The sequence below is a fragment of the Harpia harpyja genome, chromosome 15, assembly GCF_026419915.1.
Source record: "Harpia harpyja isolate bHarHar1 chromosome 15, bHarHar1 primary haplotype, whole genome shotgun sequence".
NCBI lineage: Eukaryota > Metazoa > Chordata > Aves > Accipitriformes > Accipitridae > Harpia > Harpia harpyja.
Genome location: NC_068954.1, coordinates 20,923,580 through 20,938,503, shown reverse-complemented (window position 1 = coordinate 20,938,503; position 14,924 = coordinate 20,923,580). Strand labels below are relative to the sequence as shown.

The 14,924-nt window shown below is 36.5% G+C and overlaps 1 protein-coding gene across 2 annotated transcripts in view; it reads right to left on the bottom strand.

Annotated features, from left to right (window-relative positions):
- PXDN (peroxidasin) overlaps nucleotides 1-14,924 on the bottom strand; it is an 89,432-nt gene that overhangs the window by 14,929 nt on the left and 59,579 nt on the right. For both annotated transcript variants that reach the window (XM_052809753.1, XM_052809754.1), the window contains 5 exons: nucleotides 11,238-11,346; nucleotides 10,664-10,821; nucleotides 4,666-6,169; nucleotides 3,688-3,822; nucleotides 1,079-1,287 (listed from right to left, as the gene is read on the bottom strand). In XM_052809753.1, coding sequence (XP_052665713.1) covers nucleotides 1,079-1,287; nucleotides 3,688-3,822; nucleotides 4,666-6,169; nucleotides 10,664-10,821; nucleotides 11,238-11,346 — 2,115 coding nt within the window. The remainder of the gene's footprint in view (nucleotides 1-1,078; nucleotides 1,288-3,687; nucleotides 3,823-4,665; nucleotides 6,170-10,663; nucleotides 10,822-11,237; nucleotides 11,347-14,924) is intronic.

Sequence of the window (14,924 nt, the reverse complement as noted above, 5' to 3'; positions counted from 1 at the left end):
CAAAGGACTCTCTCTCATCAGGGACAATTATATCTTACCAAAAGAGTTAAATGGACACTAGTGTAAGAGTATGACCTCTCAGAAATACAATCCACTGGTTCTTTATTCATGCATATCTTTTGACAGAATATTGAATAGCCTAATCAGCAGGAGTAAATTTAAGAGAATCAGCAGTAGAAAAGATGAAGAACTCCGATCTGGATACCTTTCATCAGCAAACCTACAAGATACTGGTATTGAAAGCTAGGTTCTTACTAGGTAAATTATAAGATTCTAGTAATTGTCAACTGATGATACCATTACTCTCTCTAAAAAGAGGAAGTTTTTTCCAGTTAGTAATTTGTTTGTCAGCAATTTCTAGATAATCAGAGTTCCACAGAGAAATTCCCAAAATTCCCGAATATACTTTTTCAGCCAGGGCATGTCATTTGAGTTTTGTCAAAAGAAAATGATAATAACACTGTCAAGGAGATCTCAATAAAGAGAGGTCACTGTCCTCTGAAGTATTTTGTTGTTGATGATACTGCAAATCATTCTGCAAATCTGTGTGATCCAAAAGATTCTCTTGGGAAAGGATCTTCTAACCATGTTACAGATGCAGTGAAGTCTGATGTGATGATGGCTAAAGAGGGGCCATGCAAAAAATCTGTATGTGAGATGATAGAAGCCAACATACAGGCTACCAAGCAACATGGGATTCTCAGTGTCCTGTGCTTCATACAGCTAAGTAAACCCTGTTTCTGGAGAAAAATAGTTTATTTCTGAAGAAAAACAAATCATCCCACTGTCCTAACTTTTGAAGAAGATGGCAATGAACAAGAATATTTATCTACAAAAGGAAGAAAACAGGAAAACAGTTATCTACACCATGCAATGCTCAAATCTATGCTATGTTTTGAATGCGTCCATTTAATATAAAATACGGAATGATTGCTCACTTAACAAGGGTTGCGCTCCAGATTTAAGTTTGTAACATCTTAACAAAAACTGAACAACAGTCAAATATCTTCTTAAAATAAGATGAACAGACACTAAATAAAGCACACATTAATACACCCAAATCCACCTGTATACAGACCTTCACAGCAATCTTGCCACATCCTGAGGTCCAGTTTAGGAATATCTTCGCAGCTACTATATCCATGTGGGAATTCAGCCACCTTAAAGACATCATGTTGTACCCTGGTTATGTTGTCGCCATTGTCACACAAAACTCTGGCAAGAGATGTCTGCTTGATCTGAGTGAGCTGAGCAGGCGTGAACACACCCGGGTTCTCATACCATAACCTGTAATCTCACAGAAAAGACAAATTTGCTAGTGAAAAAACAAACCACGCAGTTTTCCAGAGATATTACAATAATGTATTCAGAATGAAATTAATTACTCCATAAATCCTGTTCTCAACTTTACATTGTATCTGAGGGAGTGATCCAGATGCCAAAATGTAAGCGCTTGGTGTCACTTCAGCCCTACTTGGTGTCATGCTGACACTCTGAAAGGACCAAAGTCTTCAACAAATCCTTTGATTTTTCTTCTAGTCCCATTTCGATGTCTTAGGTATCTTTGGACATCTAAAATGGCACTAGACTACCAAGTTTAGGGTTCTTTTAAGGCAGAGGCTTAAATTACCATAGATATCTTTCTCCAGGCAACTTTCCTGTGGGTATGAAAAAATTTTGATAGAATTGCTGAGATTAGCAGAATGATTAATCTATACCTAGGTTATTATCAAGATAAGTGAGATTGTTTAATTTACTAAGGAATTTTTTTTCTGTAAAGCTATTTTAATGACTATACTAATTCAGGGACTTATTAATATATGCTCAGTTAATTAATTATATTCAAGGAGGAAACACTGTGGTTTCAAATTTTTTTTTTTTTCATACATAAAGGGCTAAAAGCCTGTTATCAATAGAAAATAAAAATAATACATTACTACAAAAAGCAAGCCAGCCCTTGGAAAAGAAAACATTTTAAGTTACTGTCCTGGATTTGAAAACATTTTACACTATTCTAACACATAAGAATTGCTCACTGTGATATTGTTTACATCTCACAGAACTGTAAAGTTATAATTCTATATTGATAAGTTTTTCCCCATTTCAACCAAAAATAAGTAGGAGGCTCTTTAAACTTTATGAAAAATCAATAACAATTTTATACTAAACTTAGAAGAATGGTCAACAAATTTCATTTTACCTACTTATTGTATCATTTTCATAAGGCATTGGACAGCGGCCAATGAATTTCCAAGTACAGGGATCAGAAAAACAGATTCTGAAATTTCCATCTTGACATGAAGTTAGGCTCACTTCAAACATCACTCCTTTTCCCTGCACAGGCACATTTGTTTTGCACGGTGCTGGTAACTTTGATCCTCTGCCCATCGTAAAGGCATTTCAAACAAGTGAGAGTTGCTTTCATTATGTCTAATAATATTTTACTATTTGCTGGCATGTTGCTTCAAAACATTTGTATTCTTTGGACAGCAGAATCCCATTTCCTAAATATTCAATGTTTTCCTATAGTTTCTGAATGTTGTTTCAGAAAAAAAAGAAAAAAAAAGAAAAAAAAGCTTTTGCTGGAAAAATGCAAACAGACACACACAAAAAAGCAGTATCATTATCCTGTTGTGACACAAATAGATACTTGTCACCAGCAATCTGGAGCTCATACCGCATATATTTCTCTTTTACTCCTTCTGCCTGCAGGCACGAGAGTTTTATGTTTCACAGCTTAATTTTTAAACAGATTTTATGAAAGAAAGTTGTTTTTAAAAAAAGCATACAAAAAAGGTTGTGTTATTGACTACAGAAATAAAAAAGCCTTTATATTATCTTGGTAGCAATTTTATAACTTACATAAAGCAAATAACGTTAGATAAAGTGAATCAAATCTAATTTCTGAATTCTTCCTGTTTCCCTTTCACTAGGATGGGACTAATCAGCATAAGTCTTTCTACCCTCATGCCATATAAAAACCAGGATTCCAGCTCACAAATTATGTTAAAATGAGGGAAATGTTAATTTTCAGATTTTGAACGAGTGTGCTGAAAGTATGCAAAGGAGATCTGGCTGCTGTAACAATAGCAATGACTATTTTCTTACTTCAAGTACTATAGAAACTGAAAATGAGAAATTGCTCATAATGTGCATGTAAAGTAATTTAAGAACAATTATCAAATTGTGTTCTTTGTGATAATCTGTCTGCTTTTAAGACTCTCTTGGTGCACAGACTTCTTGTATTGAAATATGTATAGGGGTTATATACACTGAGTGATACTTTTCCAACCTGTGCTTAAGTAACGGAGATGGTGAAAGTGTCTCAACCACCACAATTCCTTTGCCAATAAAATAATTAAATAACAATGAAAGGACATGAGTAACACCCAGTTTTCAGAAAGGTAAGTGATGTGAATAACCGGTAAAAGGAAACTCAGCATGTGCTTGCTGTGGTGCTTTTTGGAGGTCAGTATGACATACTCACCATAAAAAGTACAGATTTAAAAAATAAATTAATCATAGCTTCTAACAATGTTTTAGACCTGTATTTGTCATCTTTTTGATTATATATTAAAATCATAAATGAAAATAAAATGCAGTTTGATTTGGAAACAAGACGTTGCAACTGTTATTAAGCATCCTCAAGTTAAAACTAATTTTGGTTTCCGTGGTATTTCAATTTACCTGTCTCCATCCCGAATACGCCTAAACTGTGTGCTTAACAGACACAGCAAAGTTGGCCCCAGTCGGCTCCCTGGAACTAAGTCTTCTACCATTAGAGCAGGAAATAGGTCTATGTTCAGTGGGGAACCATACAACCTATAAATAGAAAAACACAAATATTTAATATCAAATATTTTACAGTTACAAAATAACCAGTATGTGGTAAAACTAAGGGCAAGAGATATGAACAACTCACAGTAAAAATGACAGTGATAGTGCTACATCTTTTGTGAACAACCTGTGTGTGTATATGCAAGAAATCCTGCAATGTAGGTTGTATATGTGAGTAACATCACAGGGGTCTGCAAGTCTACTCCACAATTTCCTTTCTCCTAGTAGCTTTCTTCTGATTTCTTGGAACAGTTTCTTTTTCAATAGCTCCTCTTTCCTGCCTCTCTGTACACTTTTTCTTTTACCGTAGCTGAGACATTCTCTGTCTCTGATTTTGTGTAGATAAGCTAGGGATGGCAGGTAGCTGAAGACTTATTTTCAAACTTTGAAGCTCTAAAGAAGAGCAGATTACTGGTAGTGAAGGATGTCCACATGAAAATACAGCGAACGATATTTCTGTTTGTTTTAGTGTAGGGAATGGGTGGAACTGAACATGTAAATACTTGCATAAGACTGGCATTAAACATGACCTTACATTGAAATAACATTCATATTTAAAAGCATTTATAAAGTCAGACATTTCAAATTGATAATTTCATGCACACATACAGTATATATTAACTTCTTATTGTTCACAGACATGTAGAAGTGGAGAAATTACCTGCATGTGGGAATTTTCTACACCTATTTCCTGGTATGGACGGAAGTTTCTTAAAAAAATCCCTTTACCCCTTTCTTAACAAATTTTTTCTTCTAGATAAGACATTTAGCTACTAATTTTGCATGCACATTTAGATAATTGATTGTTTTTCTTCACCTCAGGCTCACCTGCTAAGTTTCTCCCTGATTTCAGGATTCTTAATTTCATTTTTCAGATCTTCAAAAGTCTGAGCTGAAGAAAGATTACAGTAAACTCTAAAATCATGGTAGGGAGGAATTCCATGATCTCTGCCTCTCTGAATATTCATAGCTGCCAGATCTAAAGCCACAGTACGTGCCATGGAGAAGAGTCTTTCTGTTAATTCTGTATTGAGTAATTGTGATGGGACACGCATCTTACCAGCAACACCAAACAATCCCCTTAGAAGTGGATCAATGCCTCCTTCATTTACAATCCGAAATGGAGAGAAGAATGCCTTATGAAGAGGTAGATGGCCTTGTGGAATAGGTTCAAAGTTTTCATCCAGTCGATACAGAAAAGGATTAATGAGTGTGTGACCAAACCTAAAAGCGGCAGTTGCAAACTCATTAGTTATGCCAGAATTAACACTGGGATCATAACCCTTATATTCGCCAAGCATCTTCATGCCTACCTCTCCAAAGATCTTAGGTAGCCAGTGGCTAAATGTTATGTGTTGCATTTCTGCACCAACAATTTTGCGTGTTTCGTGATATATTGTGTCACCATCCCAGTGTGGATTGAGTTTCAGTAGCTCTGTGGCAATTCTGTTGTGTTCTCTAAACCACAACGTGTGGATGCTGGTAAGACCCAGCTGCTCATTAGAACGCTGATCGCCAGCTAAAAAGCAGGGAATTGGGCTCTCATTTTCATCTCTCATACATTCTGTTGGTGGGCCAGTAGCAAATGGAAGGAGGGGCTTGCCAGATCTCTGTACGATGCCCTGCCTCAGAAGACCCCTCTGACTTGCCAAGTCTCTGATTTCTAGTGCTTCATGGTCCGAACTGCCATACACATTGGATGCATCGATGTATGAAGTCAGCTGGTTGATCTGTTCTCGTGGGTACACAGAATTCATCAGGAGGGATGTCATGCCGCTTCCACAAACCGGACTGGAGCGTACAAAAAACATGCAGCGTGCACCGTTTCGAACTCTGGGATCATTTGGTGGTATCATGATCGAAAAGCATGGAGGATCATTTGTACAAACTGAACTGCAATGCTGACCATCTGAAAACCTGGCCTCGCTTAGGGCAGCCACAGTGAGGTCAAGGTCATGGTCGAGAAACTGCCCCCACTGCATGAGCATGTGAGTATACTGGTCATCGGGAGTTATTGTTTCCGTTCCGATCAAAGTGGTCGAAACCAAGCGAGGCATTGGGAGTGCATAGCCATTAGAGAGCCTCTTGGGTTCAATTCCCCGAGGCAAATTAAATCCATTTTCGTAGACTGACTTCAACAGACGTTCAAAGGCTGTCAGAGAAGCGCCCCACATGGGATGCTGAAGGTTGTTGCACGTTCCATCATGTGTCCTGTACTTCTGGTGGAAGCACATATCTGAGCAGTTGTTCACTCGTCGATGGGCTGTACAGCCTGAGAGATTAGCTATCAGATTCAGGTACTGTGGGGATACAAGGTCATTATAGTGATAACCTGAAACCAGAAGAGAGACAGAGGGAAAATCAAAGACTTCATAGACTCATGGTGCCCACAGATCCATGAATTTATTTGATATGTTATTTATTATATTGCATTTCCCACCAGATTAAATATCCCTATTCTTTAAAAAGAACAATAATAATCACATATGTATATTAGAGCAACAACCACTATTAGGTCAGGAGGGAACTTCGTAAAATGCCAACTCATGTACAACTTTTACAAAATGTTCACAAAAGGAGCTCATTACTTATTTGGTCACTTAAGAAAGCAGAGATATTTTCAGAAATAAAAGCCTCATATTGAGACAAATGGGAAATTTTCCCCATGTTAGTAAAAGCATTTTAAAAACTGTCAGTAATATTTACTTGGATTTCAAGACTTTATCTTTTGAGACTTGATAATTCACTGAACATTACTATTTCATTTTGCTTTATTACAGCGGAAGTTCCAGAATTTTAATAATAAAAATTCAACAAGAACCACAAAAGAAAATAACCACAGGCAATACAGCTAAACAGAGGAGTGATCGCTAGGACAAGTGGTGTGGAGTAACTCACATTCACATTACCCGGGACTAGTTTCTAAAGAAAACTGGTGTTTGCATATCACTTGGCACAGATTTCCTCTGCAATCCACACCATTCACCTCTGGGACTACAACGTACTTACCACTTTCCTGCATTTTTTCTCAGTTCATAGAAAAATAATATATACAAAATATATACCATAATTCATTAGAATTATGTTTCTATAACTTCAAACTAAGGCTATGTGTTGCATGATCTCTGCTGTGGTATGACGGCATGTGGAAGGACTGAAGACTGTAAGGACTCCTAGTACAGTGTTGGATGACTGCAAATAGCAGAACAGTCAGGCTGCACCTTGTCCATGCTGCCTATTAGGAGTCATTCTAAAAGTGATTTTTTTCTTAGAAACATTTGGGCTTAATTTCAGGGAAAAAAGTCATTAATTTGGGCTCTATCTACATTATCAACTTGTGTAGACCAAGAGAAATGTGTGTGTAGAATGAAATCTTTGATGCTGAGAAAGACATTCCTACTGTATCCATTATGCAACAGGAGCAGGCTTCCTTCAGAGAAGCTTTACTTTGTTCTCTTGGACTGAATCTGGCCCTGGACCACATTTTTCACTTAATTTGAAAAGACTCCACACTGTTCAAGACCATACCACAACTCACACCAAAGCACAGCAAGTGGGGACAGCTGGGAGATTCACTTCAAATGGGCCCTGCTGATCCAAAGCGCAGGCACACCTTGAGTGATTAGTGGATATACAGAGTGGATGGCAATATTTGGCAGTGCAGACATACTTTTAGCCAACTAGAAACCATCATACAGCACCATGGTTCTTCATCTGGAAAGCTTGCACTCAGGAGTAAAACTGAACACGCAGAATAAAGGCAGAAGGAAAAAAGGAAATGAGTGAGTGTACAGTGGTACTGTGTTCCCACAGTCTCAAGGGGTTCCCACCATGACGGTAATCACTCAAGAATATGAACTGAACGCAGTTTTGCAAGAGGTCGGTGCAGGCTAATTGCACACAGTCGGGAAATGTTCCTTTTAGTCCCGAGCTTGGTCCCAGCGTGCCTGCAAAGACACTGACCTTCATCTACATTCAACACATCAATGTGTGCTAGACACATTGGCTCTCTGCCAATTTCTTCAATGCAGGGCAATTTCAAACAAACTACCTAAAGCCCCTCTTTGTCTTCGCCTTGAAACGGACTGGATTGCTCATAGCTGCTCAGCTGGGACAGGACCTGTGCTCAGTCAGGGGATCTATGTTTTCTCAGCCTCAGGCTACATGTACTTTGAGTGGTTTACAAGTCAAAGCAAAGATACTAGAGACCTAGTGCTTCCATTAGGCAAAACTAACCTGTTCTTGTAGACATACTTAAATTATTTTACAGAATACTCCAGACTAGGAAAAAGAAAAATAAACCACAGAGCAAAACCAGTAAGTGCCACTGGCTAATGCAGCAAAGTAAACTCTTTGAGGATATTACTGATAACATATAATATGCTGGCTACTAGGGCAGTTTAATTCTAAAACTACACCCAGAAAACTTATCTTCTTTATAATAACAATCCTTTTCAAATGATCTTCATCCATCATGGAGTTCTTTCCTTACGATCATTATTCATGCAGTCTTTACATAAACATTTGTCTGCTGTTGTTATCCTGGTTGCCACCCACATTTCTGAAATCAAGTTGTGAGCAAAACTCAACTATGAATGTTTTGGGTGGAATGACCCTCATTACCAACTTAAAAGGTTCAGCTTCTCTGTTTAAAAGTTCAAGTGGGAGGCAATGTGTCATCTATGGATTAGATTCCATGGCTTTCTGAGCAGAGTGGAGGTTGCCATAAATGCCATTCTCAGACCCTTAATTACCCCTCGCATTGTAGGCACTAACTCTGGCTCTGCTTTCTAAAAGGCTGGGCGCTGAGCATTTCCAGTGCTTAGAAGCTGGCTAGCTCAATTCACATACTATTAGCTATACTTTTTTCCAAACTGCAAGGAAGATGTTTCATAGTCATAGAAATATTGATTAGAAGGGACCTTTTACCCAGACCAAGCTCCTGCTTGAAGCAAGGCTGTCTCCAACACTGGATCAGCTCAGCTGTATCCCTGTCTAGTCGGCTCGAAAACCTCCAGAGACTGAGAATCTTCAGCCTTTTTGGATAAATTGTTCCAGCACTGCACTGGCCTCATGGTGAGACAGTGTTTCCTACCATCCAATCTGAACCTCCCAAGCAGCAATCTGTGGCCATTCCCCTTGTTATACAGTCTGGCACTGCAGAGAGAATTTGGCTCCATAGTCTTTCCTTGGGATATTCCAAGATTTTACATAAAAAACATCTCTGAATGGGAAATTGTCAAGTTTCTCAACTGTTCCCAATGCAAAAGTGCTAAATAGCACCTTCCATTGGGCTTTGCATTTTGAAATAAAATCAAATAAGGACAAATATGAGTATTAAAATCTGAGCATTAGGCTATTTAAATGAAAACAGATTTCTTTTACTATCCAAGTTTCCCTAAAAGCCAGCTTTCTATGGATTTTGTAGGGCTGAGAAGCAAGCTCTGGTTGTGAATAGGATTTCCAGTATCACAGAAAGTTGCCTGATTTTGTGTTCATTAATTTGTATTTGTATGCTTTAATGCCAATTTTTGGTAAACTTTAGATGATTGAATTTCACTATTACAAATCCTAGTAAAAAGTAGTCAAGCAATTCTCACACATCAGATTTCATAAATTACTAGTATTATATTCGATATGCTTGCATATGCTTCTAATCAGAGAACTGAATTAAATCGCATTGCTCTTATAAAACACAAGCCTTCAAAAAATTTTGAATAAGTTTTTGTGGTAAACTATTCATCGCAAATTATTTACACAGCTCTGATAACGAGTAACAAGATTCTTTTACTAGCAAATGTTACAGTAATCTACAAAGCTTGCAGTCTTTGGTCTTATAAATACTTGCCTAGTTCACAGTCAGAGTTAAGGTTTTCGGAAGTTACAATAAATACTCAATTATAAACATCAAAAAGAATATAATAAGTAAAAATATTTCCTCTAGATCTTCAGTGTAGCTTTTGGCTATGTCTGAAGTCTCAAAAGCTCTCCTAAAACTCTATCATTATTTCCAAATGCTTCAGTCCTATGTCTCAAGCCTATCCACACACATATCTACACACATTAGTTGTATATGCTCCAGCTGGACTTCATGAATTTGAACTTGGACTTCAATAACTAAGAGACAGAAATATTAAACCTTGCATTTTCCACTATTTGTAAAAAGCAGCAAAAACTATATTTCTCATTACATCAGATCAGTGTTAAAGGAAACAACTAGCTTAGTTTGACATGCACTTAAAGAATGCGTGGCAAATAATTCTTTGAATATTTTTGTGGTACATACAGAAACCCTGGTTTGTAAAGTATACAAATCTTTCTTGTTATATCATCTTTTCTCCTTGCCAAGGCATGCCGACACTAAATGGTTTTACTTAAAGAAACACGAACAAAATACTGATTATTTTTAATACATAACAGAAAAGTCTGTTCTGCTATGAAACAATGGTCCTAATGAATTAACACACAGGGAGTTAACGAATGGGATGCATTACGCACTTCCGTGATACCAAATTTGATCAGTAGAAGAATCTGAACATGAATTTTTCCCTTAATATGTCAACGTGAGGAAAAATAAAAACACTCTACTTGGAGAGCTCAGGCAAACTGAGTTACACCATAATGTAGCAATGTGCAAACCAAGGACTGAATTGGGCAAACACGTATATTTGGTAAAGTTTTGCAAAGTTAGATATTCCACTGATTTCAATGTAATGGTTCTGCAATTGGGACCCAGATTTGGAAAATAAATGTCTCTTGAAGTATAATGACTTAAGAAGACAAATACACTTCAACACAGAAAAGTAAGGAAAGAGTGAGTACTGACTTGTTCCATTCAGGTCAACCATTAGACCATCTTGTACATGATCTTGAATAAGCTGTAATGTCCTTTCAAATATTTCCCCAGCTCTTGCTTGCTCAACAGTGTATGGATCCCTTGGGTATCGAAATAAGGCTAGCAAATCATTTGGAGAACGGGGACGACTGATAGATAATTTGAAAAAAATTAGTAAGTGTACACAGGAGTTACAAAATAACAATACAACATAAATCATGTAAACGTTCAGCAACATGATTAGTACATACCTTGGTTACTCATCTCAAGATGGAAAGCAAACAAAAAAAAATAATAAAACATAAAACATTTAGTAGCAATTAAACATTTAATAGCCTTTTAATACACATTATCTTAGCAGAAAAACTGTTGTAGTGAATAGAGATCTCAACATGAGTGTTTAAGCAATAGGGGATCCTTACATGTTAAACTGTTAGTACTCCCAGAACTAACCAGATGTTAACAATGTCATTTAAATAATAAAATGACTTCTTAATAAATCTTCCATTATTCCCAGTGTATACAAAATTAATTTTGACTTCTCAGTATAAAAAAAGGGGGATACCTGTCAAACAGATGTGTACGTGTTGAATTTATTGCTCTGTCAACAGTTGCAATTGCTTCCACAATTGATGTTTGTACAAAAGGATCTCCATTTCGGCTGACATTAGGGACTACAGAAAGAGGAATTCACATGTTATTGCAAAAATGGCCACACACAAGAAGATACTTCTATAAAACAAAGTCTAGACACGACATCATTTCAGTTCTACAAAGTAAACCCCTGTTCTTTAAGCATTAGTTTGTCCAAATAGAAAATTCTTAACCATTTTGAAGTTCTATCAAAGCATATTACAGTAGAGGAAAATGCATTTAAAGTAGAAGTTATTGTAAGTTTAAAAGTCAGCTTGCTCATAATTCTAAAACAAAATAAAGTGAAGATAAATGCATACAGTGTTTAACGGTCCATTAATTAGTCCTACAATTTCAAGTAAAAATGACCAAAGAAAAAATGAATTATTATTAAGCGGTTTTTTTCTGGTGTGGTGTATTATCAGCTTTTAGGTGTTGATATCAAGAGCCTGGCCTACATCCACTGAAATCAATGCAAGTATTCCCTTTGACTGCAATTAGTACTGAATTCAATGTAAGAATTTAAAGGGTTTACAGGAATGTGTTACAAGTAAAAAATACTGACGGACTTAGTTTGACTTTTAGAACACATAAATTCAAAGAGATTTCACAAAAAAATGAATAAACACACACAAAGAAAAACCCAAACAAAAAACCCACAGAATTCTATATATTCCCAAATAGCTACAATAAATTAACATTGCTCCTCTCCTGAGCTTAGTCTAGTAAGCAACACAGGTTAATTTTAAAGGGCTATAAATGTTTTATTTATTTTGATCACTACTTTGTTTTCTACTTTAAAATTATCTAGCTTTTTAATACTACATTAAAAATCACATGCTTGAAAGTTATTTAACGACTCTGCATAATACTGGAAACTCACTAATGCATAGGCCCATTCATCTGCCTTTTTATACGGTACTCAGTTGCAGCTGGATGTTTGTACAACATATCTAAGGCTAATAACCTTCCTTTCAGTCTAAACCAAGAACTACTAGATTCAGGGGCAACAGCTAACAATTTCCAGAGTGTGTTTAGATTGGAAAAGTCACACAGGAAGAAGGGTAAAGTAGGGAAAAAGTCCAAAGCAAATACACTAGAATAAAATCAGCAGATGTACAAAATCAGCTGACATAAAAACTGTTGTTTGCAAGCTTTTCAGGACTTTTTCTTTTCTTTTCTAGGCAATATTTCATTATTCCTTCATAACTGCCAGCTTAGGCTGTGTCTATATGGGTTGCAGAGTCTAGACCTGGGTAATCAAACGTAACCATCTATACCGTCAAATAAAACAATCCCTGGCACTCTATAGCTGTAGCTGAAGCCCCTTTCTCTGCCCTGAGGCCCACTGCCTTGGGCTGCTGACAACGTACTCCCAGCATCCAGAATGAGCTGATCCTTTCCTCAGTGCCCAACGGCGATGGTCCCTGACCTGTCCTAATTACCAACTGTCCTCCTTGCTTGACAGCTTCATTTTCATAGTAACCATACAGAAACATCATCAAATAAGCTAATTATTTTAAGAAGAACTATCATCTACAGGTTTGCTATCCCCTTTTTAGTTGTTTCAGAGAGTGCTTGTGTGCTGTGAACCATCCTAACGCTGCAACATTGCAGACTGTAAAAATCCAGTTGCTGGTTACCTTCCCTAGTGCTGTCTATGACGGATGTAATCTCGGTGTTCACTTTAGATATGTGTCTTGCAGAGCTGTCTTTCTGATTAATGGTACACGTGGGCTGAATCATAAACCTTGGTCAGATGTTAACTAGGCTGTACTTTTTATTTTCGTTTAGACTATTTGCTGCCAGTAGATCTCTTTTTAGACTGATAAATATTAAAGCTCCATGCAAGCCTTTTGCACAATACCTTTTTTGGGGGGAGGGAAGAGGGGGGGAAGAAAAATGGCAATTTTTTTAAGCAATGAAAACATAATCCACACACATCCTGCCTTACACTTAAGCCAGAGACTTTTACAAAACAACAGAAAAGGACAGAAGAAAATGGCAAAAGAAAAGCATTTTTAAAATATTATCAAACATGGACAGCAAAACCTGCCCCCCCCCCCCCCCCGAGCTTCTACACACTTGCCTTTATTCTGTCTCAATGTTAAGAAAAGATTTTTATGCATTCGGAACATGCATAAAACATTAACTTTGTTTAAAAGAAATGCTGACATGCAAGTGTTTAGGCATTTCTGGCTACGGCATTATTAATACTATCCAGATAGCAAGTATCCAGTACTTATAATCTGTCCACTTGTCCTCCTTGCTTCTCTGACAGCTTCATTTATACAGGAACCATAGAGAAACAGTATCTGATATCCCACTAGTTTTAAGGAGAAACATCATTTACAGTTTCAGACTGAATGCAGATTAATCAAGGGTAGTTTCACTAATTTTAGGTTTATTGATGCTACAGTTTACAAGAAAAATAACCACATTACAATTAAATACTGCAGATCAGCTAGCACCAAGTTTTGTAGTTTGCTAATTTCAGCAGATGAGAATGAGCAGTTGACACCTGCACTAAGTGAATTAAACTGGTTTCCATTGGGGTTATAGTTCAATTCATGGTTTCATTTTTCAGAGCTCTTATTGATTTTTTTTTTTTATTTAAAAAAAACCACAAAAAACTTATTTTTCTATGCATCTCCAGAGTAACCAAGATTAACTGGTTTTTATGGACTTTCATTTGCAGATTTCATATATGTGGATGAAACCTTATCATTGAGTGATTCCCAGTCCTGCAATTTTTCTCTCAGAAATCATAATTACGGATTGAAGAAATACTATTTTTGATAAAGCAGGGGATAGACTCATAGTCTACTAAAAGCAACTTAAGCCAGGGAACATCATAGTTTTATTGATACTATGTGACTGATATCATGGAAATCAATACATTAGAAAAATCACTGATACATATTCACAGATTTAGTAAACAAAATACTGAGCATCAGACATAACACTGGGAAACAATATCCAATATGTTAAAGAAATCACTGCTCAATACTCATTTTTCAATGATACAAAAATATTGTGTCATATTTTCTACTGAAAGACAAAAAAATCACACAGTTTCCTTAATATTTTCCATTACAATTAGTCTGAAAAATAAGCAGGTTTACTCAATAAATCAGAAAAGCATTAGGGTCAATCTGTGTAACAGTTATTTCCATAGCCTCTTTGGCTGCTTTATTACCAATTATTATGTATTAATAATTGATAACTATTATTTGCCATTATTACTTTCAAATAATTAGAATAAGCTCAAATATTCTCCTTTTCTTTCTGTTTTCTCTTTTAGCTTCTTAAAATCATTAAGACTTTCCTGAATTCTTTCACAATGGTTGCAGTCTAATCTTCAACCAACTGCTGTAAGTGCCCCTTTAAAGATGCTACAGGACTTTTTGTCAAGTTATCCCTAAAGATTAGACTGTGTATTCGACTAGCAAGTTCTAATAGGTCCAAATAATATCTCAAGAGGAAAGCAGTGTGACTAACTGGAGCCCAAAGCATTGTTTATTTTGAAGCTTAACTCCTAGAGACATTTTGGCTTACATATTCCCATCTTACCCACATCTGTGCAGATAGTTGCCTGAATTAAATGAAGGAAAAAAAA